This window comes from Pecten maximus, chromosome 18, assembly GCF_902652985.1.
Source record: "Pecten maximus chromosome 18, xPecMax1.1, whole genome shotgun sequence".
Classification (NCBI taxonomy): Eukaryota; Metazoa; Mollusca; class Bivalvia; order Pectinida; family Pectinidae; genus Pecten; species Pecten maximus.
This window is the reverse complement of record NC_047032.1, coordinates 4,110,614-4,136,676: the sequence shown is the minus strand read 5'-3', so window position 1 is coordinate 4,136,676 and position 26,063 is coordinate 4,110,614. Positions and strand designations below refer to the sequence as shown.

The 26,063-nt window shown below is 40.6% G+C and overlaps 1 protein-coding gene across 2 annotated transcripts in view; it reads left to right on the top strand.

Annotated features, from left to right (window-relative positions):
• The window catches only part of LOC117316171 (vacuolar protein sorting-associated protein 13B-like), a 119,777-nt gene that overhangs the window by 8,315 nt on the left and 85,399 nt on the right, over window positions 1–26,063 (top strand). For both annotated transcript variants that reach the window (XM_033870681.1, XM_033870680.1), the window contains exons 6-19: window positions 423–608; window positions 3,305–3,486; window positions 3,649–3,831; window positions 5,640–5,764; window positions 9,487–9,662; window positions 10,573–10,701; window positions 13,225–13,383; window positions 14,502–14,684; window positions 15,625–15,812; window positions 18,685–18,907; window positions 19,577–19,794; window positions 20,480–20,846; window positions 23,795–23,918; window positions 25,137–25,915. In XM_033870681.1, the coding sequence (XP_033726572.1) occupies window positions 423–608; window positions 3,305–3,486; window positions 3,649–3,831; window positions 5,640–5,764; window positions 9,487–9,662; window positions 10,573–10,701; window positions 13,225–13,383; window positions 14,502–14,684; window positions 15,625–15,812; window positions 18,685–18,907; window positions 19,577–19,794; window positions 20,480–20,846; window positions 23,795–23,918; window positions 25,137–25,915 (3,222 nt within the window). The remainder of the gene's footprint in view (window positions 1–422; window positions 609–3,304; window positions 3,487–3,648; window positions 3,832–5,639; window positions 5,765–9,486; window positions 9,663–10,572; window positions 10,702–13,224; window positions 13,384–14,501; window positions 14,685–15,624; window positions 15,813–18,684; window positions 18,908–19,576; window positions 19,795–20,479; window positions 20,847–23,794; window positions 23,919–25,136; window positions 25,916–26,063) is intronic.

Genomic DNA, 26,063 nt, shown 5'->3' with positions numbered 1-26,063 from the left:
GATTTTATATGGTAGTGAATGAGATGTCGATTTTATATGGTAGTGAATGAGATGTTGATTTTATATGGTAGTGAATGAGATGTCGATTTTATATGGTAGTGAATGAGATGTTGATTTTATATGGTAGTGAATGAGATGTCGATTTTATATGGTAGTGAATGAGATGTTGATTTTATATGGTAGTGAATGAGATGTCAATTTTATATGGTAGTGAATGAGATGTTGATTCTATATGGTAGTGGATGAGATGTTGATTTTATATGGTACTAAATCAGATGTTGATTTTATATGGTAGTGAATGAGATGTTGATTTTATATGGTAGTGAATGAGATGTTGATTTTATATGGTAGTGAATGAGATGTTGATTTTATATAATGGTAGTGAATCAGATGTTGATTTTTTATTAATATTTTGTTTATAGAGACCAGTAAGTCTTCTGTAGCCTCTGACTTGGAAGATGTTGTTTTTGTAAATGAAAACTCCTTGATCCGGTACATCGTTGGACCAGTCCATCTTAATGTATCATCCTCAGTTGTACATAGAATTCAGAAATTCATCAGCTGTGCTAAAGACCATACCTATGAACCTTATGCTAAAGTAAAGCCAGGTAAATCATTCATCTTCAACTTAAATTAAATTAAATTCTTTCTTCACAATTCATGTACTTATTTCCCCTATTTACTGTCTGTGACTAGTTAACACGTACCCATTATTACCTGTACTTATTTCCCCTATTTACTGTCTGTGAGTAGTTAACACGTATCCATTGTTACCTGTACTTATTTCCCCTATTTACTGTCTGTGACTAGTTAACACGTATCCATTGTTACCTGTACTTATTTCCCCTATTTACTGTCTGTGAGTAGTTAACACGTACCCATTGTTACCTGTACTTATTTCCCCTATTTACTGTCTGTAAGTAGTTAACACGTATCCATTGTTACCTGTACTTATTTCCCCTATTTACTGTCTGTGACTAGTTAACACGTATCCATTGTTACCTGTACTTATTTCCCCTATTTACTGTCTGTGACTAGTTAACACGTATCCATTGTTACCTGTACTTATTTCCCCTATTTACTGTCGGTGACTAGTTAACACGTATCCATTGTTACCTGTACTTATTTCCCCTATTTACTGTCTGTGACTAGTTAACACGTATCCATTGTTACCTGTACTTATTTCCCCTATTTACTGTCTGTGAGTAGTTAACACGTATCCATTGTTACCTGTACTTATTTCCCCTATTTACTGTCTGTGACTAGTTAACACGTATCCATTGTTACCTGTACTTATTTCCCCTATGTACTGTCTGTGACTAGTTAACACGTATCCATTGTTACCTGTACTTATTTCCCCTATTTACTGTCTGTGAGTAGTTAACACGTACCCATTGTTACCTGTACTTATTTCCCCTATTTACTGTCTGTGACTAGTTAACACGTATCCATTGTTACCTGTACTAATTCCCCCTATTTACTGTCTGTGAGTAGTTAACACGTATCCATTGTTACCTGTACTTATTTCCCCTATTTACTGTCTGTGAATAGTTAACACGTACCCATTATTACCTGTACTTATTTCCCCTATTTACTGTCTGACTAGTTAACACGTATCCATTGTTACCTGTACTTATTTCCCCTATTTACTGTCTGTGACTAGTTAACACGTATCCATTGTTACCTGTACTTATTTTCCCCTATTTACTGTCTGTGACTAGTTAACACGAATCCATTGTTACCTGTACTTATTTCCCCTATTTACTGTCTGACTAGTTAACACGTATCCATTGTTACCTGACCTTATTTCCCCTATTTACTGTCTGTGAGTAGTTAACACGTATCCATTGTTACCTGTACTTATTTCCCCTATTTACTGTCTTGTGACTAGTTAACACGTATCCATTGTTACCTGTACTTATTTCCCCTATTTACTGTCTTGTGACTAGTTAACACGTATCCATTGTTACCTGTACTTATTTCCCCTATTTACTGTCTGTGACTAGTTAACACGTATCCATTGTTACCTGTACTTATTTCCCCTATTTACTGTCTGTGAGTAGTTAACACGTATCCATTGTTACCTGTACATTAATATTCAGGTTGATTTAGGGTCATCTGGTCAATTGTTAATGTCATATTATATTTCTGAACTTGTACCATAATTTTTTGTGTATTACCAACTTTTTGATATTGTCCACACAAACCAAAATAATTGTTTGATGAATATTAATGTACAGATAGCCTACTGCAGGTCATCTGTTATGTGCTGAATTTCAAGAGCTATTACGTGTATTATCAAGTAAAGGGTTAGGTTGACCTATAGCCATCCGCCATCATTGTCTGCCATCCGTCCACCATTAACATAAACTACATGTGTTCACATTTTAAACTTGTTCTTGAGTTCCACCTGTGGGATTGATCTGAAACTTGTCAAAGTGTTCTTAGTGGTCAGAGAGCCAATATCTCGGCCATCTCTGAAACGTTTTTAAACTTCTTCTCCAGTTAAACTGGTGCAATTAAACTGAAAACTGGTGTGGGTTTTAAAGGAAGCCAACAATGTTTTCTGATTTTTTTGGCCTAGCCACAGTATTTGTCTTCTTAAAATTCAAACTTCTTCAGGTGCTAGAGAACATGATAATGAAGTATACATATCAAATTGACACAAGGAGTATACTTGTATCTGTGCATAACATCCCAACACACATTTCAGATTCAGAATTTCAGCTTAAGTCTACTGTCAATTGGACTTTGTTATTAAATATTTAATTGTTAAAGTCTCCGCTTTAGCTGGGGTGTTGATTTCTCACACAGTATACATGCTGTCATAACCAAACCTGTATTATACCTTTATCTATACATCAACATCCCTATGCTCATTTCAGATTTTGAATTTCACCTAAAGTTTATCATTTATTGGACTTTGTTGATTAATATTATACAATGGCTTTTTTTTCCCTTTCGCTGGTGGTTGAGCTAAATTTTTCACTCTTTTATTTGGAGGAATACATCGAATGATATGTTGCAAGAAAATTGTATGAATTTTGTTTAGGTTATTACTGTAACAAATACAATAAATTCCACATGCATGTTGACTTGATCTTTAATGATATACAGAGGCAAAGACATGTTGGCCATATGATTTTGTGTAATTATTGTAATTCTGTATTGTTTTGTCAGGTAGCCGGTATAAGTTGTATTGTAATTATATTGTTTTGAATGGTACAGCCTGCAGGCAATACACAAAAAATTAAGGTAAACATTTTGTTGTGACATTTAAGAAAACTTCTCAATATATTAACAGAAGTCGTTGACGAGAATTCTCCACCGCCAACCGAAGAGCAAGTGAGATCACTAGAATCATTTATTCCTACCAGTACACATCATGTCACGCTACTCAACCCAACGGCTAACATTTTCTACGCTGAACACCAAAACTGTGATGTCAAGAAGAGGAACTACCATACCACACAGCGGATACACAAGGTTAGCTTTATAATTATCTTCCCGTTTAAAGCAGTCCTACTAGTAGCTGGGAGTAAGGAAGGGGAGGTAATCCTGTCAGTTATAACTTGTCGGGCTGTGTTTTTTTCTGCTGAGACTTTTTTTAAATTACAATTTGTAACATAAATAATATTTCTTTTCCAGACCAAAGAAGATCCACAAAAACAATCACTGACATGTTTGCCCAGTATTGCCGTAGCAGCAAATAGGTTCGACTACCAAATTAGTTCTGCTATGTATCCACGGAAACTAGTGAAACTTGTCAGCAAGACGGTCGGACCATCAACGAATCTTCTTCATCACTGCTACTCTCACACACAGCTAAAGGTAGGGTTAAAGATCATAACTAGGTATAACAGTAGGGGTTAAAGGTTATAAATAGGTATTGAAGGGGTTAAAGGTCATAACTAGGTATTGTAGGGGTTAAAGGTCATAACTAGGTATTGTAGGAATGAAAGGTATGACAGACACATGTGTATACCTGTTAGATATGACAGACACATGTTTGTACCTGTTAGATATGACAGACACATGTGTGTACCTGTTAGGTATGACAGACACATGTGTATACCTGTTAGGTATGACAGACACATGTGTATACCTGTTAGATACATGTATGACAGACACATGTGTGTACCTGTTAGGTATGACAGACACATGTGTATACCTGTTAGGTATGACAGACATATGTGTATACCTGTTAGATATGACAAACACATGTGCATACCTGTTAGATATGACAGACACATGTGTGTACCTGTTAGGTATGACAGACACATGTGTGTACCTGTTAGGTATGACATACACATGTGTGTACCTGTTAGGTATGACAGACACATGTGTATAGCTGTTAGATATGACAGACACATGTGTATATACCTGTTAGATATGAGAGACACATGTGTGTACCTATTAGGTATGACAGACACATGTGTATACCTGTTAGATATGACAGACACATGTGTGTACCTGTTAGGTATGACAGACACGTGGGTGTACCTGTTAGGTATGACAGACATATGTGTATACCTGTTAGATATGACAAACACATGTGTATACATGTTAGGTATGACAGACACATGTGTATACCTGTTAGGTATGACAGACATATGTGTGTACCTGTAATGTATGACAGACATATGTGTATATACCTGTTAGATATGACAGACACATGTTTGTATCTGTTAGATATGACAGACCCATGTGTGTACCTGTTAGGTATGACAGACACATGTGTGTACCTGTTAGATATGACAAACACATGTGTATACATGTTAGGTATGACAGACACATGTGTGTACCTGTTAGGTATGACAGACACATGTGTATAACTGTTAGGTATGACAGACACATGTGTATACCTGTTAGGTATGAGAGACACATGTGTGTACCTGTTAGGTATGACAGACACATGTGTGTACCTGTTAGGTATGACAGACACGTGTATACCTGTTAGATATGACAAACACATGTGTGTACCTGTTAGTTATGACAGACACATGTGTGTACCTGTTAGATATGACAGACACATGTGTATAACTGTTAGGTATGACAGACATATGTGTGTACCTGTTAGATATGAGAGACACATGTGTGTACCTATTAGGTATGACAGACACATGTGTATAGCTGTTAGATATGACAAACACATGTGTATACATGTTAGGTATGACAGACACATGTGTGTACCTGTTAGGTATGACAGACATATGTGTATATACCTGTAATGTATGACAGACACATGTGTGTACCTGTTAGGTATGACAGACACATGTGTATACCTGTTAGGTATGACAGACATATGTGTGTACCTGTAATGTATGACAAACATATGTGTATATACCTGTTAGATATGACAGACACATGTGTGTACCTGTTAGGTATGACAGACACATGTGTGTACCTGTTAGGTATGACAGACATATGTGTGTACCTGTAATGTATGACAGACATATGTGTATATACCTGTTAGATATGACAGACACATGTGTGTACCTGTTAGGTATGACAGACACATGTGTGTACCTGTTAGATATCACAGACACATGTGTGTACCTGTTAGTTATGACAGACACATGTGTGCTAGTTACTAAGATGTCATATTTGTCATTTAGCTTGTCTTTCTTTCTACACAGCTGTTTGGATTAAGTGCTGGGATCGTGGAAGTAGACAAAGCTGGAGTCCAGTCTCATTTGGTTACAGTTATTCCCCCTTGTAGTGGAGCTCTCTACATGAAGAAGTTACTCCTGTCTGTGTACTGGTAAGATACAGTGTTAATGAAGGTGTCAGTTTGACATCATGCTCTAAGTACATATCCCATCTACCGATGACAATGACTCATGTTAGTGTGTGGTTCAACAGTTGCCTACCCATGTCAGTATGTAATTCAACACTCCCCACCCATGTCAGTGTGTGGTACAACACTCCCTACCCATGTCAGTGTGTGGTTCAACACTCCCTACCCATGTCAGTGTGTGGTTCAACACTCCCTACCCATGTCAGTGTGTGGTTCAACACTCCTTACCCATGTCAGTGTGTGGTTCAACACTCCCTACCCATGTCAGTGTGTAATTCAAGACACCCTACCCATGTCAGTGTGTGGTTCAACACTCCCTACCCATGTTAGTGTGTGGTTCAACACTCCCTACCCATGTCAGTGTGTGGTTCAACACTCCCTACCCATGTCAGTGTGTGGTTCAACACTCCCTACCCATGTCAGTGTGTGGTTCAACACTCCCTACCCATGTCAGTGTGTGGTTCAACACTCCCTACCCATGTCAGTGTGTGGTTCAACACTCCCTACCCATGTCAGTGTGTAGTACAACACTCCCTACCCATGTCAGTGTGTGGTTCAACACTCCCTACCCATGTCAGTGTGTGGTTCAACACTCCCTACCCATGTTAGTGTGTGGTTCAACACTCCCTACCCATGTTAGTGTGTGGTTCAACAGTTGCCTACTCATGTCAGTGTGTGGTTCAACACTCTCTACCCATGTCAGTGTGTGGTTCAACACTCCCCACCAATGTCAGTGTGTGGTTCAACACTCCCCACCAATGTCAGTGTGTGGTTCAACACTCCCCACCAATGTCAGTGTTTGGTTCAACACTCCCTATCCATGTCAGTGTGTGGTTCAACACTCCCCACCCATGTCAGTGTGTGGTTCAACACTCCCTACCCATATCAGTGTGTTGTTCAACACTCCCTACCCATGTCAGTATGTAATTCAACACTCCCTACCCATGTCAGTGTGTGGTTCAACACTCCCTACCCATGTCAGTGTGTTGTTCAACACTCCCTACCCATGTCAGTGTGTGGTTCAACACTCCCTACCCATGTCAGTGTGTAATTCAAGACACCCTACCCATGTCAGTGTGTGGTTCAACACTCCCTACCCATGTCAGTGTGTAGTACAACACTCCCTACCCATGTCAGTGTGTTGTTCAACACTCCCTACCCATGTCAGTATGTAATTCAACACTCCCTACCCATGTCAGTGTGTGGTTCAACACTCCCTACCCATGTCAGTGTGTGGTTCAACACTCTCTACCCATGTCAGTGTGTGGTTCAACACTCCCCACCAATGTCAGTGTGTGGTTCAACACTCTCTACCCATGTCAGTGTGTGGTTCAACACTCCCTACCCATGTCAGTATGTAATTCAACACTCCCCACCCATGTCAGTGTGTGGTTCAACACTCCCCACCCATGTCAGTGTGTGGTTCCACACTCCCTACCCATGTCAGTGTGTAATTCAACACTCCCTACCCATGTCAGTGTGTGGTTCAACACTCCCCACCAATGTCAGTGTGTGGTCCAACACTCCCTACCCATGTCAGTGTGTTGTTCAACACTCCCTACCCATGTCAGTATGTAATTCAACACTCCCTACCCATGTCAGTGTGTGGTTCAACACTCCCTACCCATGTCAGTGTGTTGTTCAACACTCCCTACCCATGTCAGTGTGTGGTTCAACACTCCCTACCCATGTCAGTGTGTAATTCAAGACACCCTACCCATGTCAGTGTGTGGTTCAACACTCCCTACCCATGTCAGTGTGTAGTACAACACTCCCTACCCATGTCAGTGTGTTGTTCAACACTCCCTACCCATGTCAGTATGTAATTCAACACTCCCTACCCATGTCAGTGTGTGGTTCAACACTCCCTACCCATGTCAGTGTGTGGTTCAACACTCTCTACCCATGTCAGTGTGTGGTTCAACACTCCCCACCCATGTCAGTGTGTGGTTCAACACTCTCTACCCATGTCAGTGTGTGGTTCAACACTCCCTACCCATGTCAGTATGTAATTCAACACTCCCCACCCATGTCAGTGTGTGGTTCAACACTCCCCACCCATGTCAGTGTGTGGTTCCACACTCCCTACCCATGTCAGTGTGTAATTCAACACTCCCTACCCATGCATGTCAGTGTGTGGTTCAACACTCCCCACCAATGTCAGTGTGTGGTCCAACACTCCCTACCCATGTCAGTGTGTGGTTCAACACTCCCTACCCATGTCAGTGTGTGTGTCAACACTCCCTACCCATGTCAGTGTGTGGTTCAACACTCCCTACCCATGTCAGTGTGTGGTTCCGCACTCCCTACCCATGTTAGTGTGTGGTTCAACACTCCCTACCCATGTCAGTGTGTGGTTCCACACTCCCTACCCATGTCAGTGTGTGGTTCAACACTCCCTACCCATGTCAGTGTGTGGTTCAACACTCCCTACCCATGTCAGTGTGTGGTTCAACACTCCCTACCCATGTCAGTGTGTGGTTCAACACTCTGTACCCATGTCAGTGTGTGTAGTACAACACTCCCTACCCATGTCAGTGTGTGGTTCAACACTCCCTACCCATGTCAGTGTGTGGTTTTGATTGCTTTTGATGGTGCTTTTGATGGCATCGAGTGGGCCTACTGTATAAGGTAGTCACCAACTACTACAAGGAGACTCTGCTTCTTTATGACCCTAGCTGTAGCGTTCTCAGGGCGGCAAACCCAACAAACAAACTATCTTCTAACATTGTCTTTACAGAGATGTAGTCCAACACCATTCTGTAGGTTCATCCTGTAATTCTGACAAAACCTTATTCCACTGGTATGTTTACATTGAGCTTGCTGGATGCAGGTTTAAATCAACAATAGTGGTTTTAGGCCAGTCAGGAAATAAGATAAGGAAAATAATTTACCTTCAAACTGTTGTTGGTTGTTGATTTAGATATTTTCAATTCAATTCAAATTTATTCCTTAAGTTTTACAACTTATTGGATAACATAATATAATTTGTACATACATTTAAGGACAAAGGCACCCACCAAATTCATCATTCATTCTACAAAATTCTTCTTACTCTCTTCACATACATCTACAGTCAACAACAATAAATCTTAAAACAATTTTAAAGAACAAAACAAAAATATATCATTAATCAAATAAGTTGAAAATGAACATATTTTAATTAAGATTTGCTAACAAATCTTTCCTGCGTTTATTTGCTAGTGATAGGTATTTTCCTAAATTGTTTTAGTTCTTTTGTATTTTCTACTTTGAGTAATTGAATAAGTTTAAACATACTAGGGTTTTTGAAATAATATGGTTTAATCAAATAGAGACGAATGTCTGCGTAACACTTGCATTTAAAAATAAAATGGTATTCGTCTTCTACATTGTATATCGTTATCATCACATAAAATGCATTTTCTGTCATGCCTTGGAATATTGATATATCTTCCACGTTCAATAGCTAGATCATGTGCAGACAAACGAATCTTTGAAATAAGTTTTTGGTAATTAGAATTAATATATATTACCTTCAAACTGTTGTTGGTTGTTGATGTAGATATTTTACCTTCAAACTGTCGTTGGTTATTTATGTTGATATTGGAGATAGTTTCATGTGTACAGTTAGGACAAATGATGACACATGTGACTTTTTCTTGTCTGTGTCACATTTTATTCAATATGTTAATTTTTCACTGTAGGAACAATGCTCATCTTCTGAAAGGAGAACATCTTTATCAGTTAGGACAGCTGTCCGTCAACCTCAACAAGGCTAACTTGTTGTTGGGGAAACAGATATGGACGTCATGGCAACAGAAATCTCCCAAACTGTCTTCACTAACAGAGAATAGTCTTATGGAAGATATCTTTAACACAGGTGAGCTGGATGTAGGTTTAATAAAGGATTCTAAATATCTGAATCTCAGTAATTAATCCTCTATACAGTCACTTCTAATCCAGTCACCCCACGTCACCACTAATCCAATGGTTCCCACCATCCAGTCATCACTAATCCAGTCACCACTAATCCAGTCACCCCACCATCCAGTCACTTCTAATCCAGTCACTTCTAATCCAGTCAGTCCACCATCAAGTCATCACAAATCCAGTGACTCACTGATCCAGTCACCACTAATCTGGTGACCTATAATCAAGTCACCACTAATCCAATCACTCCACCATCTAGTCATCACTACACGTAATCTAGTGACCCACTATCAAGTCACCACTAATCTAGTCACCCACTATCAAGTCACCACTAATCTAGTGACTCACTATCAAGTCACCACTAATCTAGTGACCCACTATCTAGTCACCACTAATCTAGTGACCCACTATCAAGTCACCACTAATCTAGTGACTCACTATCAAGTCACCACTAATCTAGTGACCCACTATCAAGTCACCACTAATCTAGTGACCCACTATCAAGTCACCACTAATCTAGTGACCCACTATCAAGTCACCACTAATCTAGTGACCCACTATCAAGTCACCACTAATCTAGTGACCCACTATCAAGTCACCACTAATCCAGTGGCCCCACTATCAAGTCACCACTAATCTAGTGACCCACTATCAAGTCACCACTAATCTAGTGACCCACTATCAAGTCACCACTAATCTAGTGACCCACTATCAAGTCACCACTAACCCAATCACCCCACTGTCAAGTCACCACTAATCTAGTGACCAACTTTTCCTTCACTATTAGCCAATTTCCCATGCTATGAATATTTAACTTATGATATATATGTATTTTCTGTATTTCTATCTGTCTACTTTAGACAAGGCGAGTAATAAATGTATCCCTCTGCTGGAGATGTCTTTGTCTGGGCTGGAGCTGAAGAAATGCTGGACGACAAGTGTCACTGCTTACAGTGGAACAGTGTCATCCGTACAGGTGATCATGTATGGTAAGTGTCATCCGTACAGGTTATCATGTCAGGTAAGTGTCATCCGTACAGGTTATCATGTACGGTAAGTGTCATCCGTACAGGTTATCATGTACGGTAAGTGTCATCCGTACAGGTGATCATGTATGGTAAGTGTCATCCGTACAGGTGATCATGTATGGTAAGTGTCATCCGTACAGGTTATCATGTATGGTAAGTGTCATCCGTACAGGTGATCATGTACGGTAAGTGTCATCCGTACAGGTTATCATGTACGGTAAGTGTCATCCGTACAGGTGATCATGTACGGTAAGTGTCATCCGTACAGGTTATCATGTACGGTAAGTGTCATCCGTACAGGTTATCATGTACGGTAAGTGTCATCCGTACAGGTGATCATGTATGGTAAGTGTCATCCGTACAGGTGATCATGTACGGTAAGTGTCATCCGTACAGGTTATCATGTACGGTAAGTGTCATCCGTACAGGTTATCATGTATGGTAAGTGTATCATGATAATAACTGTGAACAGATTGTTGTGGATGTATATACCTTGACATAATGACTGCACACATAATGCTTATGATATGGAGATCTTTGTTTCTAAGTTGTATGAAGTTAATCTGGCGGAATTAAGTTAAACTATCTGAGATGTGGTTTAGCTGTAGAGATCTGTCTCTGTTGTATATAGATGTCTGTGTTGTGGTTTAGCTGTAGAGATCTGCCTGTGTTGTATATAGATGCCTGTGTTGTATATAGATGTCTGTGTTGTGGTTTAGCTGTAGAGATCTCTGTTGTATATAGATATCTGTGTTGTTGTTTAGCTGTAGAGATCTGTCTGTGTTGTATATAGATGTCTGTGTTGTGGTTTAGCTGTAGCGATCTGTCTGTGTTGTATATAGATGTCTGTGTTGTGGTTTAGCTGTAGAGATCTGTCTGTGTTGTATATAGATGTCTGTGTTGTGGTTTAGCTGTAGAGATCTCTGTTGTATATAGATGTCTGTGTTGTGGTTTAGCTGTAGCGATCTGCCTGTGTTGTATATAGATGTCTGTGTTGTGGTTAAGCTGTAGAGATCTGCCTCTGTTGTATATAGATATCTGTGTTGTGGTTTAGCTGTAGCGATCTGTCTGTGTTGTATATAGATGTCTGTGTTGTGGTTTAGCTGTAGAGATCTCTGTTGTATATAGATGTCTGTGTTGTGGTTTAGCAGTAGAGATCTGTCTCTGTTGTATATAGATATCTGTGTTGTTGTTTAGCTGTAGCGATCTGTCTGTGTTGTATATAGATGTCTGTGTTGTGGTTTAGCTGTAGAGATCTGTCTGTGTTGTATATAGATGTCTGTGTTGTGGTTTAGCTGTAGAGATCTGTCTGTGTTGTATATAGATGTCTGTGTTGTGGTTTAGCTGTAGAGATCTGTCTCTGTTGTATATAGATGTCTGTGTTGTTGTTTAGCTGTAGAGATCTGTCTGTGTTGTATATAGATGTCTGTGTTGTGGTTTAGCTGTAGAGATCTGCCTGTGTTGTATATAGATCTCTGTGTTGTGGTTTAGCTGTAGAGATATATCTCTGTTGTATATAGATGTCTGTGTTGTGGTTTAGCTGTAGAGATATATCTCTGTTGTATATAGATGTCTGTGTTGTGGTTTAGCTGTAGAGATATATCTCTGTTGTATATAGATGTCTGTGTTGTGGTTTAGCTGTAGAGATCTGCCTCTGTTGTATATAGATCTCTGTGTTGTGGTTTAGCTGTAGAGATCTGTCTGTGTTGTATATAGATGTCTGTGTTGTGGTTTAGCTGTAGAGATCTCTGTTGTATATAGATGTCTGTGTTGTTGTTTAGCTGTAGCGATCTGCCTCTGTTGTATATAGATCTCTGTGTTGTGGTTTAGCTGTAGAGATCTGTCTGTGTTGTATATAGATGTCTGTGTTGTGGTTTAGCTGTAGAGATCTCTGTTGTATATAGATGTCTGTGTTGTGGTTTAGCTGTAGATATCTGTCTGTGTTGTATATAGATCTCTGTGTTGTGGTTTAGCTGTAGAGATATATCTCTGTTGTATATAGATGTCTGTGTTGTGGTTTAGCTGTAGAGATCTGCCTCTGTTGTATATAGATCTCTGTGTTGTGGTTTAGCTGTAGAGATCTGTCTGTGTTGTATATAGATGTCTGTGTTGTGGTTTAGCTGTAGAGATCTGTCTGTGTTGTATATAGATGTCTGTGTTGTTGTTTAGCTGTAGAGATCTCTGTTGTATATAGATGTCTGTGTTGTGGTTTAGCTGTAGATATCTGTCTGTGTTGTATATAGATCTCTGTGTTGTGGTTTAGCTGTAGCGATCTGTCTGTGTTGTATATAGATGTCTGTGTTGTGGTTTAGCTGTAGAGATATGTCTCTGTTGTATATAGATGTCTGTGTTGTGGTTTAGCTGTAGAGATCTGCCTGTGTTGTATATAGATGTCTGTGTTGTGGTTTAGCTGTAGAGATCTGTCTCTGTTGTATATAGATGTCTGTGTTGTGGTTTAGCTGTAGGTTATATCTCTGTTGACAGATATAAACCAGACCAAGCCCACTCCTCTCCTGTATGCTCCGGCCAATACCAGTCGACTCCACATGACGGAATTCTTCCGAACTCCAACCGAGGACGAGACAAGCGAAGATTTTCTGATGTTTACCTTCCAACTACCAAACAAACAGAAAACTATGGATGGTAACTGTGCATTGTATTTCCTTAACATAAAGTCCCCTGAGACAATTCTCAAATGGCCTAGCGCAATAGCCTTATGTCGTCATCATGCATTGTGCATCATCCTTCCATAAACAATTTCATTTTCAACTTCTTCTCAACAACCGTGAGGCACAGGGTCATGATATTGCGCCATAGCATGAAGGGCTACCAACTTTGTTGAAATTAATGACCTTGACCGACTTTCAAGGTCATAGAGTTGAGATGTGTTTAATGTTGGTTTTTGGAAAAAACAAGACATCATTTATCAGCCTGAGTGTACAAATCAGAACTCAGGTGACTGTGAACACCCCTGGGCTTTTGTTAAGATGATTTTTTTTTTAAATTGAAAATTTGACTGAAGTATTATGGTAAATAAAGATATTGGCAATGACTGAAACCCAAGGCTGAAGGGTGGGGCCACAAATGGTCAAATTAACTGAAATATTTTAAAACTAAGGTTGTCATTGAGGCTCATGGGTCTCTTGTTAAATAAATATCTCCTTTCTTTACAACTTTTATTTATTTCTCAATATTTTAATCCTGTCTATAGATTCCCTCTATGGTTTGACCAATCTCTTTAAAAATAATATCAGTAACATTAAGGGGAGGTAATCAGAGACAGTTTGATACAGTGTTAAAGGGAGGTAATCAGTGACAGTTTGGTACAATGTAAAAGGGAGGTAATCAGTGACAGTTTGGTACAATGTTAAAGGGAGGTAATCAGTGACAGTTTGGTACAATGTTAAAGGGAGGTAATCAGTGACAGTTTGGTACAATGTTAAAGGGAGGTAATCAGTGACAGTTTGGTACAATGTTAAAGGGAGGTAATCAGTGACAGTTTGGTACAATGTTAAAGGGAGGTAATCAGAGACAGTTTGGTACAATGTTAAAGGGAGGTAATCAGTGACAGTTTGGTACAATGTTAAAGGGAGGTAATCAGTGACAGTTTGGTACAATGTTAAAGGGAGGTAATCAGAGACAGTTTCGTACAATGTTAAAGGGAGGTAATCAGTGACAGTTTGGTACCATGTTAAAGGGAGGTAATCAGTGACAGTTTGGTACCATGTTAAAGGGAGGTAATCAGTGACAGTTTGTTTCAGTTCCTAGTGTTCTACTACTGAGTATGGAGGGGATTGTCTGTCAATTGGACCCAGCCCTGATCAACTGGCTGTCCTACAACCCTCGGGACAAAATGAAGCTCTCCAGTCAGGGGAGGGAAAAAGTGACGGTGGACCAGTCTCTTGCTCATGCTGCACTTCCCCTTAAGACAAAGACATCACAGGGTAAGTTGGTTAATGTATAATAATTGTCTCACTTTGTACATCCATCCTTCATCATCTGTCTGTCAGCATTTTTAATCAGCTAAAATATCGCTACTCTGGGCAGATTCAATCAAATTTTGCAGGAAGTATCACAGAGGATGACGACTTAACATTGTACCAATATGTAGAATTCAGACACCTAGACTGGTATATGTAGAATTCAGACACCTAGACTGGTATATGTAGAATTCTGACACCTAGACTGGTATATGTAGAATTCTGACACCTAGACTGGTATATGTAGAATTCTGACACCTAGACTGGTATATGTAGAATTCTGACACCTCGACTGATAAAATGGACCTACAATTTCAGGAAAATGGCTGATGATTTCATCAGAAGTGTGATATTGGATGATTTAAAAGAATGTGAGATGCATGTATATATTCTGAATTGGTGTCACTGTGTCATTAATGATAGTGGCATCGGGGATAGTGACCTATAGGATAGTGGCATTGAAGATAGTGACATTGAAGATAGTGGCTTTAGGGAAAGTGGTTTTGGGAATAGTGGCATGGGGATAGTGGCATTGAGGATAGTGGTATAGAGGATAGTGGCATTTGGATAGTGGCATTGATGATAGTGGCATAGAGGATACTGTAGCATTAAGGAGAGTGGTATCAGGTTAGTAGCATTGAGGATAGTGGCATTGGGGATAGTGGCATTGAGGATAGTGGCATTGATGATAGTGGCATTGGGGATAGTGGCATTTGGGATAGTGGCATTGATGAGAGTGGTATTGAGGATTGTCGCAGAGAGGATATAGTGGTATTAGGAATAAAAGGTAGTAGAATAGAGGATAGTGGTATCAGGATAGTGGCATTGAGGAAAGTGGCACCATGATGGAGGATTGATAGTGACACCTGATACAGACACACCAACTGTATGTTTCCTGTTTCAGTTTCCCTTGCCTCGTCAGACTCGGTGACCCCTAATACTGACACACCAACTGTCACTCACTCGACTGCGCATGTGCCTACCACACAGGGAGATGAAGGTCAGAAAGTCAGAGAGGAAACAGACAGGGGTCATGACCTTTCTAACAAACTAGCTGCCTTATTTCCATTCATCAGAATGCTGCAAGTCCAGGTATGTAAGCCTCCTCCACATCTTTCAGCCGTAGGTAGAGATCTGTATACAGTAATCACTATTCTCTGTATGTGTCCAGTTGTCTCTCTATCCATCCATCATCCATTCACATTATCAGCATAATTTATTTTTTGATAGTAGTTAATGTGGTATTGTCCCTGATCTATACAAGGATACAGGTCCCTGATCTGTACAAGTATACACATCCCTGATCTGTACAAGGATACACGTCCCTGATCTGTACAAGGATACACGTCCCTGATCTATACAAGGATACACGTCCCTGATCTATACAAGGATACACGTCCCTGATCTGTACAAGGATACACGTCCCTGATCTATACAAGGTTACACGTCCCTGATCTATACAAGGATACACGTCCCTGATCTGTACAAGGATACACGTCCCTGATCTATACAAGGATACACGTCCCTGATCTGTACAAGGATACACTTCCCTGATCTATACAAGGGTACATGTCCCTGATCTATACAAGGATACACGTCCCTGATCTATACAAGGATACACGTCCCTGATCTATACAAGGTACATGTCCCTGATCTATACAAGGATACACGTCCCTGATCTATACAAGGATACATGTACCTGATCTATACAAGGATACACGTCCCTGATCTATACAAGGATACACGTCCCTGATCTACATGTATACAAGGGAACACGTCCCTGATCTATACAAGGATACATGTCCCTGATCTGTACAAGGATACACGTCCCTGATCTGTACAAGGATACACGTCCCTGATCTATACAAGGTACATGCCCCTGATCTATACAAGGATACACGTCCTTGATCTGTACAAGGGTACACGTCCCTGATCTATACAAGGATACACGTCCCTGATATGTACAAGGATACACGTCCTTGACCTGTACAAGGATACACGTCCCTGATCTATGCAAGGTACATGTCCCTGATCTATACAAGGATACACGTCCCTGATCTGTACAAGGATACACGTCCCTGATCTATACAAGGATACACGTCCCTGATCTGTACAAGGGTACACGTCCCTGATCTGTACAAGGATACACGTCCCTGATCTATACAAGGTACATGTCCCTGATCTATACAAGGATACACGTCCTTGATCTATACAAGGTTACACGTCCCTGATCTGCACAAGGATACACGTCCCTGATCTATACAAGGATACACGTCCCTGATCTATACAAGGATACACGTCCCTGATCTATACAAGGATACACGTCCCTGATCTGTACAAGGATACACGTCCCTGATCTATACAAGGATACACGTCCCTGATCTATACAAGGATACACGTTCCTGATCTATACAAGGATACACGTCCCTGATCTATACAAGGATACACGTCCCTGATCTGTACAAGGATACACGTCCCTGATCTATACAAGGATACACGTCCCTGATCTATACAAGGATACACGTCCCTGATCTATACAAGGATACACGTCCCTGATCTATACAAGATACACGTCCCTGATCTGTACAAGGGTACATGTCCCTGATCTATAAAAGGATACACGTCCCTGATCTATACAAGGATACATGTCCCTGATGTGTACAAGGATACACGTCCCTGATCTGTACAAGGATACAGGTCCCTGATCTGTACAAGGATACACGTCCCTGATCTATACAAGGATACACGTCCCTGATCTGTACAAGGATACACGTCCCTGATCTATACAAGGATACATGTCCCTGATCTGTACAAGGATACACGTCCCTGATCTATACAAGGATACACGTCCCTGATCTGTACAAGGATACACGTCCCTGATCTGTACAAGGGTACACGTCCCTGATCTGTACAAGGATACACGTCCCTGATCTGTACAAGGATACACGTCCCTGATCTATACAAGGATACACGTCCCTGATCTATACAAGGATACACGTCCCTGATCTATACAAGGATACACGTCCCTGATCTGTACAAGGATACACGTCCCTGATCTATACAAGGATACACGTCCCTGATCTATACAAGGATACACGTCCCTGATCTATACAAGGATACACGTCCCTGATCTATACAAGGATACACGTCCCTGATCTATACAAGGATACATGTCCCTGAACTGTACAAGGATACACGTCCCTGATCTGTACAAGGTTGCACGTCCCTGATCTATACAAGGGTGCATGTCCCTGATCTATACATGGGTACATGTCCCTGATCTGTAGAAGGATAAACGTCCATTGGGACATGTTATTGATGGAATATTGTCCCAGATGTGGTACAAATCAAATAAAAATTGTATCATGCTTTGTATATAATATTGCAGTGCATTAACACACATCTAAGGGAGATTACTCTGATTCGTTAGTTAGCAGACCTTGGCTGTGTTTGTTTATCTGTGGGACAGACCAGGTGATTTTATGTTGTTTTTTCAGACAAGCCTTGACAAAAACAAAGGCCTGTATTTACATTTGAAATATAACAACCAATGAACAGGATTACCATTAAAAAACAGAACCATTTTTAAGTGGATATTCCATATGAATTTCCATCCTTTTTCACATTTTGAATGTACTGAACATTGCTTGTCATCATATTTGTCCAAAATATTTTACAACCAAATTGGCAGATTGATCAGGATTTGTTTATCTATAGTGTAGACTGATTCACCAATAATGATTTTGAACTAACTTTCTTTTCTGCGAAACTCATTTATTTGATTGTTAATTGATTACTGTTAGTTCCATTGTTTTCTTTGAAAATTGATTAAATACTTCCAAACTGAAATTTCTGGAGTTCGATTTCAAACAAAATATAATTATCCTGAAAATAAAGTCCAGCAGAAAATTGAAAATGGAAATATTTTCACTCTCCCTGTAATTGACCTTTGACCTTGTGACAGGTTGACATCAAGAGCTGCTGTGTGTTTGTAAACAAGGGCCCGATGTCGGTTCCGGATCCAAGTGTTTACATTCCGAAGAACTTCTTGTCTGCGCTTGAGCATGGCCAGGCCCCAGGGACGGTAGTCATTTGTCTCCCCAATCTACATCTAGTCAGTTCAGGGGTCAAACAGGTGCACGCCTTACAGGAACTCCCTATTACCTCTATGGATGGATCCCTAGTCGGTGAGTAACAGACAGGCATTGTTAAGTCTATTTATAACTCACCTGCCTGGAGGGCAAGTGAATTACACAATTATGTCATGGTGCAGAATCAGTTGATGAACATAGAATTTTCAAATTATTAAAAAAACTTCTTCTTTATAACCAAAAAGCTGAGGGTCATGATATTTTATCAGTAGTATACTGAAATCAAGTGCTACTATTTGTTCAAATAAATTACTTTAACTGACTTTCAAGGTCACAAATGTCAAATGGGTTCAAATTTTTTAACAACTTCTTTGCAATAAACAAGAGGGTATTGATATTGGTCAAGTAGTATAATGGGGTTAACGACTTTTAACCTTCTGTCAAGGTCACAGGGGTCAAGTCATAGATGACCACTCCTTGACAAGAGTGGTCGCAGTGGCCGAGTGGTTAAGGTGTCCCGGCACTTTATCACTAGCCCTCCACCTCTGGGTTGCTGGTTCGAAACCTATGTGGGGCAGCTGCCAGGTACTGACTGTAGACCGGTGGTTTTTCTCCGGGTATTCTGGCTTTCCTCCACCTCCAAAACCTGGCATGTCCTTAAATGACCCTTGCTGTTAATAAGACATTAAACAAAAACAAACCTTGACCAGAACGTTAATTTTACCTACAAACAATCTCTATAACTATTGACTGTGTGCTACTCAGGTGAGAAACTGCCGTGGATGATGACCTTGAACAACTTCAGCATATATACTCTGTTGTCCACAACGGCCATCTTCTCCATTCTCAAGCCAGTATCTGTCAACTGTACAGTGGCTGTCAGTACCAAGTACTCGCCACCTACCTCGGATATCATCTCAGCTCTCGGACTTTGTCTCCATACCGACATGAGGTGTGTCACATTGGCCTGCTCCAAACCTCAGGTAAGACTTTAAATCTGTCAACATCAAACTATTATCAATAGGTTAATTAAGTTAAAACACTCACATAACTTCTTCTGAATAACAGCAAAAATATATTTCTTACAATCATTTGTCCGATTGGCCTCAGGGGTGAAGACCACCACAGTTTAATTTGCAACAACATATAGACCTTGACCTGTATTTGTAAGTTCACAGGGGTCAATTTTTTTAAAACATTCAAACAACTTCTTTTGATTTAATTAAAGGCCTAAAATTGTTATCAGAAAAATATTGAAAATTTTTAATTTAAAAGCAGAAATCATGCTATTTTTCACATTAAATATATTCATAATAATGATAATAATTTTACAGACAGAAACCAATACAAACATAGAACATAAATATCTCTTCATAAATCAATCAGAAAGCTTGATACAAAATTGTATTTATGCAACTCATCAATATTGTTTTGTTTTTTTTCCAAAATATTAAAAAGGAAAAATTATAATGAACAGAATAATTGATAGTTAATGAATTTTCTTATGTGGCTATTTATGGCTGAACACTCACAAACTTGATACAGAACTTATGAAATGAAGACTATTCAATATCCTCCATTTAAAAACAATTAGAGAATGAATGAACATGATACTTAATAAAAAAGAATCAATTTTAAATTACAATTTTCTGTTATTGTGTTCCTCAGGTACAGCTATGTCTTTCTGTCGGAATTTGGCTGAACACTCTCCTCAAACAAGTATTGGCATTCTTCAAAAGTATGTCACAGCCTGAAAAGGTCAAGGTTAATTTGACCCCAAGGTCAGGTGCGAAGGAGCCAAGTAACCCAACAAGCCTCCATAGAGAGCAGCCAAACATGGCATCTATTACAGAAGATGTGGAACTGACAGAGACCGGAACATCAGGAGAGCTCACATCAAGGGAGGCAACTCCAATCCGAGACATGCTCGTGGAGGATATGACCGCAGAAGGGGTGAAACTGTCCCTATGGCTGCAGTGGACACTGCCTAAACTAGAAATGTGCTTTTATAAACAGGGTGGAGGGTCAGAACCTGGTAAGGGACAGAGTAGAGAGTTGTCTGTGTATCCAGGAGACAGAGTAGAGAGTTGTCTGTGTATCCAGGGGACAGAGTAGAGAGTTGTCTGTGTATCCAGGGGACAGAGTAGAGAGTTGTCTGTGTATCGAGGAGACAGAGTAGAGAGTTGTCTGTGTATCCAGGGGACAGAGTAGAGAATTGTCTGTGTATCGAGGGACAGAGTAGAGAGTTGTCTGTGTATCGAGGGGACAGAGTAGAGAGTTGTCTGTGTATCCAGGGGACAGAGTAGAGAGTTGTCTGTGTATCCAGGAGACAGAGTAGAGAGTTGTCTGTGTATCCAGGGGACAGAGTAGAGAGTTGTCTGTGTATCGAGGGGACAGAGTAGAGAGTTGTCTGTGTATCCAGGAGACAGAGTAGAGAGTTGTCTGTGTATCGAGGGGACAGAGTAGAGAGTTGTCTGTGTATCCAGGGGACAGAGTAGAGAGTTGTCTGTGTATCCAGGGGACAGAGTAGAGAGTTGTCTGTGTATCGAGGGGACAGAGTAGAGAGTTGTCTGTGTATCGAGGGGACAGAGTAGAGAGTTGTCTGTGTATCGAGGGGACAGAGTAGAGAGTTGTCTGTGTATCGAGGGGACAGAGTAGAGAGTTGTCTGTGTATCCAGGGGACAGAGTAGAGAGTTGTCTGTGTATCCAGGGGACAGAGTAGAGAGTTGTCTGTGTATCCAGGGGACAGAGTAGAGAGTTGTCTGTGTATCCAGGGGACAGAGTAGAGAGTTGTCTGTGTATCCAGGGGACAGAGTAGAGAGTTTGTCTGTGTATCCAGGGGACAGAGTAGAGAGTTGTCTGTGTATCCAGGGGACAGAGTAGAGAGTTGTCTGTGTATCAGGGGACAGAGTAGAGAGTTGTCTGTGTATCGAGGGGACAGAGTAGAGAGTTGTCTGTGTATCCAGGGGACAGAGTAGAGAGTTGTCTGTGTATCGAGGGACAGAGTAGAGAGTTGTCTGTGTATCGAGGGGACAGAGTAGAGAGTTGTCTGTGTATCCAGGGACAGAGTAGAGAGTTGTCTGTGTATCCAGGGGACAGAGTAGAGAGTTGTCTGTGTATCCAGGGGACAGAGTAGAGAGTTGTCTGTGTATCGAGGAGACAGAGTAGAGAGTTGTCTGTGTATCCAGGGGACAGAGTAGAGAGTTGTCTGTGTATCCAGGAGACAGAGTAGAGAGTTGTCTGTGTATCCAGGAGACAGAGTAGAGAGTTGTCTGTGTATTTAGGGGACAGAGTAGAGTTGTCTGTGTATCGAGGGACAGAGTAGAGAGTTGTCTGTGTATCCAGGGACAGAGTAGAGAGGTTTCTGTGTATCAGAGGGACAGAGTAGAGAGTTGTCTGTGTATCGAGGGAACAGAGTAGAGAGTTGTATGTGTATCCAGGGGACAGAGTAGAGAGTTGTCTGTGTATCGAGGGACAGAGTAGAGAGTTGTCTGTGTATCGAGGGACAGAGTAGAGAGTTGTCTGTGTATCCAGGAGACAGAGTAGAGAGTTGTCTGTGTATCGAGGGAACAGAGTAGAGAGTTGTCTGTGTATCCAGGGGACAGAGTAGAGAGTTGTCGTGTTATCAGGGGACAGAGGTAGAGAGTTATCTGTGTATCTAGGGGACAGAGTAGAGAGTTGTCTGTGTATCGAGGGGACAGAGTAGAGAGTTGTCTGTGTATCGAGGGGACAGAGTAGAGAGTTGTCTGTGTATCTAGGGGACAGAGTAGAGAGTTGTCTGTGTATTTAGGGGACAGAGTAGAGAGTTGTCTGTGTATCGAGGGGACAGAGTAGAGAGTTGTCTGTGTATCCAGGGGACAGAGTAGAGAGTTGTCTGTGTATCGAGGGGACAGAGTAGAGAGTTGTCTGTGTATCGAGGGGACATAGTAGAGAGTTGTCTGTGTATTTAGGGGACAGAGTAGAGAGTTGTCTGTGTATCCAGGGGACAGAGTAGAGAGTTGTCTGTGTATTTAGGGGACAGAGTAGAGAGTTGTCTGTGTATCGAGGGGACAGAGTAGAGAGTTGTCTGTGTATCGAGGGGACAGAGTAGAGAGTTGTCTGTGTATTTAGGGGACAGAGTAGAGAATTGTCTGTGTATCCAGGGGACAGAGTAGAGAGTTGTCTGTGTATAGAGGGGACAGAGTAGAGAGTTGTCTGTGTATCGAGGGGACAGAGTAGAGAATTGTCTGCGTATCCAGGGGACAGAGTAGAGAGTTGTCTGTGTATTGAGGGGACAGAGTAGAGAGTTGTCTGTGTATCGAGGGGACAGAGTAGAGAATTGTCTGCGTATCCAGGGGACAGAGTAGAGAGTTGTCTGTGTATCCAGGGGACAGAGTAGAGAGTTGTCTGTGTATCGAGGGGACAGAGTAGAGAGTTGTCTGTGTATCCAGGGGACAGATTAGAGAGTTGTCTGTGTATCGAGGGGACAGAGTAGAGAGTTGTCTGTGTATCGAGGGGACAGAGTAGAGAGTTGTCTGTGTATCGAGGGGACAGATTAGAGAGTTGTCTGTGTATCGAGGGGACAGAGTAGAGAGTTGTCTGTGTATCGAGGGGACAGAGTAGAGAGTTGTCTGTGTATTGAGGGGACAGAGTAGAGAGTATTTAGGATATGTAATGCCATGTATTCATCAGATTGTCTATCCGTCTGTGTGTTAGTCACAGGGTAAACTCAATTTTTAAACATAATTATTCTTCTGGATATTAAGTCATAACATGCTGGTATTCATTCCTATCAAGCTTGTTAAAATGTATGATATGGGCTTACCTTCACAAAACTTATAAGTCACATTCATTTTTAATTAGTAGGAATTGCTGGGATTTACATGTACTTAATATCCATTTTTGTATTACTTCAGAAACTGTTTGAAGTGAAACTCCAAAGATTTTATTGGGAGTTCCCTTGTCCTGTAGTTCTGAGACGTTAACTTTACCATGATTTTACAGATACCAAAGTGAGTCTGCTGATGGAGGACCTAATGACCTCTGTTGATGTGGAGGTCATCTATGCAAAGGTCAAGGTCACATGTGGAGGGTGCTGTATGCACCACTACAGTAGAAACTGTGAGAGGTATGTAGTAGACTACAGGCGATGAAGTTGTTGTTTAAAACTGACAGTTTAACATTTCCTGATATTTCTTGCAACATGTTTTTTATGCCCCTGACCTCAAATGGGGAAGGGGGGTATACGTGTTACCCTGTCCTGTCCCGTCCCGATGAAATGTAGCTAGTTAATCTGTAGAACTGCAATCCTCACCAAACTGTGTTTCTGAGTTTTTGTACATAATATGTACATGATGTTCTTTTGCACAAAACATGTACACGGCTTCCTTAATTTTGTACGTAATATGTACACGGCTTCCTTAATTTTGTACGTAATATGTACACGGCTTCCTTAATTTTGTACGTAATATGTACACGGCCTCCTTAATTTTGTATGTAATATGTACACGGCTTCCTCAATTTTGTACGTAATATGTACACGGCTTCCTTAATTTTGTACGTAATATGTACACGGCTTCCTTAATTTTGTACGTAATATGTACACGGCTTCCTTTTGTACGTAATATGTACACGGCTTCCTTTTGTATGTAACATGTACACGGCTTCCTTAATTTTGTACGTAATATGTACACGGCTTCCTTAATTTTGTACGTAATATGTACACGGCCTCCTTAATTTTGTATGTAATATGTACACGGCTTCCTCAATTTTGTACGTAATATGTACACGGCTTCCTTAATTTTGTACGTAATATGTACACGGCTTCCTTAATTTTGTACGTAATATGTACACGGCTTCCTCAATTTTGTACGTAATATGTACACGGCTTCCTCAATTTTGTACGTAATATGTACACAGCGTCCTTAATTTTGTATGTAATATGTACACGGCTTCCTTAATTTTGTACGTAATATGTACACGGCTTCCTTAATTTTGTACGTAATATGTACACAGCTTCCTTAATTTTGTACGTAATATGTACACCCAATACAATCTATCTAGATTATAATAGGCTATTGTTTCTCCACATCTAGAATTTGACATCTGACTTTATTTAAGTTAAATTTCCTCTGTCGTTTCAAATGTATCAGCGCCTCTGGCCCACGGCATCATTGATTAATCTTTAACGACAAACCAGCTGTGATGCAGTTTAACAATTTTTGGCTCTACTGTGATGAAGCTCTCCATGCAGGCAGTAATATCCTAACATGTTTTGTAGAATCCTTTGATGATTTCCACCTCGTGGGAAGTGCCTAATATTACCAGTAATGTCCTTTTATTTCAGTCCAAAGACAGGTAGCTGGACAAAAGGGACAAATTTGGGAATCCTGATGAGTTCCCAAAAGGAGCTGGCCAGTGACATTCATGTCGTAACACACAAGGTTTGGTCTTGTGACACCCAGAACTTACCAGGTCACATGACGGGCGAGTCTAATAAAAGGGAAATAAACCGCCGCTTCATAACTCTCACATTCACACGGGCCTTATGCAAAAATGTGAAACAGAAGCTACGGAAACTAAACTCCGACTTAGCCGGTGTACAGGAAGTTGGGAGTGAGCTTTATTTCCATAAACACATCTCTGAAGTTTGTCTTAGCGTCGAACCTTGTGATTTTCTCTTCAACATTCCCGCTCTCCTGACAGTGCTAGATTGCTTCACGTGTGTCAAAAAGTCTGGCTCCTCGCCAAAGAGTTTAACCCCTAAGCCTGTTGTTCCAGAGGCAGATTTTGTTCCCATGGTAACCTCAAGTCTTCTTCCACTTCTTTATGTTGATATGGCCAGTATAAGAGTGTTCATGCCTGTCAAGCATTCTGGTGATCAGGATGCCACAGCTCAGAGTAAAAAAGACATTAGATTGAAGAGTACAGCGGACCATGATTTGATCGTGGGGTTCATACATTCCATCAATGTTACACCGCAAGCAGACAACCCTCTACCTCGTTATACCTATGAGAAAGAACTGTATAGCCGAGCAATGCATCATGGGATAGACAGAGTGCCAGGATCGTCCGTTGAGAACCGACAATATCAGATGGAATTCAGAGGACTGTCGTTATGCACAGGTTTGAAATTCTTCATATTATATATAACTGGGATATGTGTGATGAATTTTGTAAGAGTTATCTCCCTTCAAATTTAGATGAGATTGTTATTTCAATATTTTATGATTAATATTAATAATTAGTAATGATTTTGAGTATTATATATAAA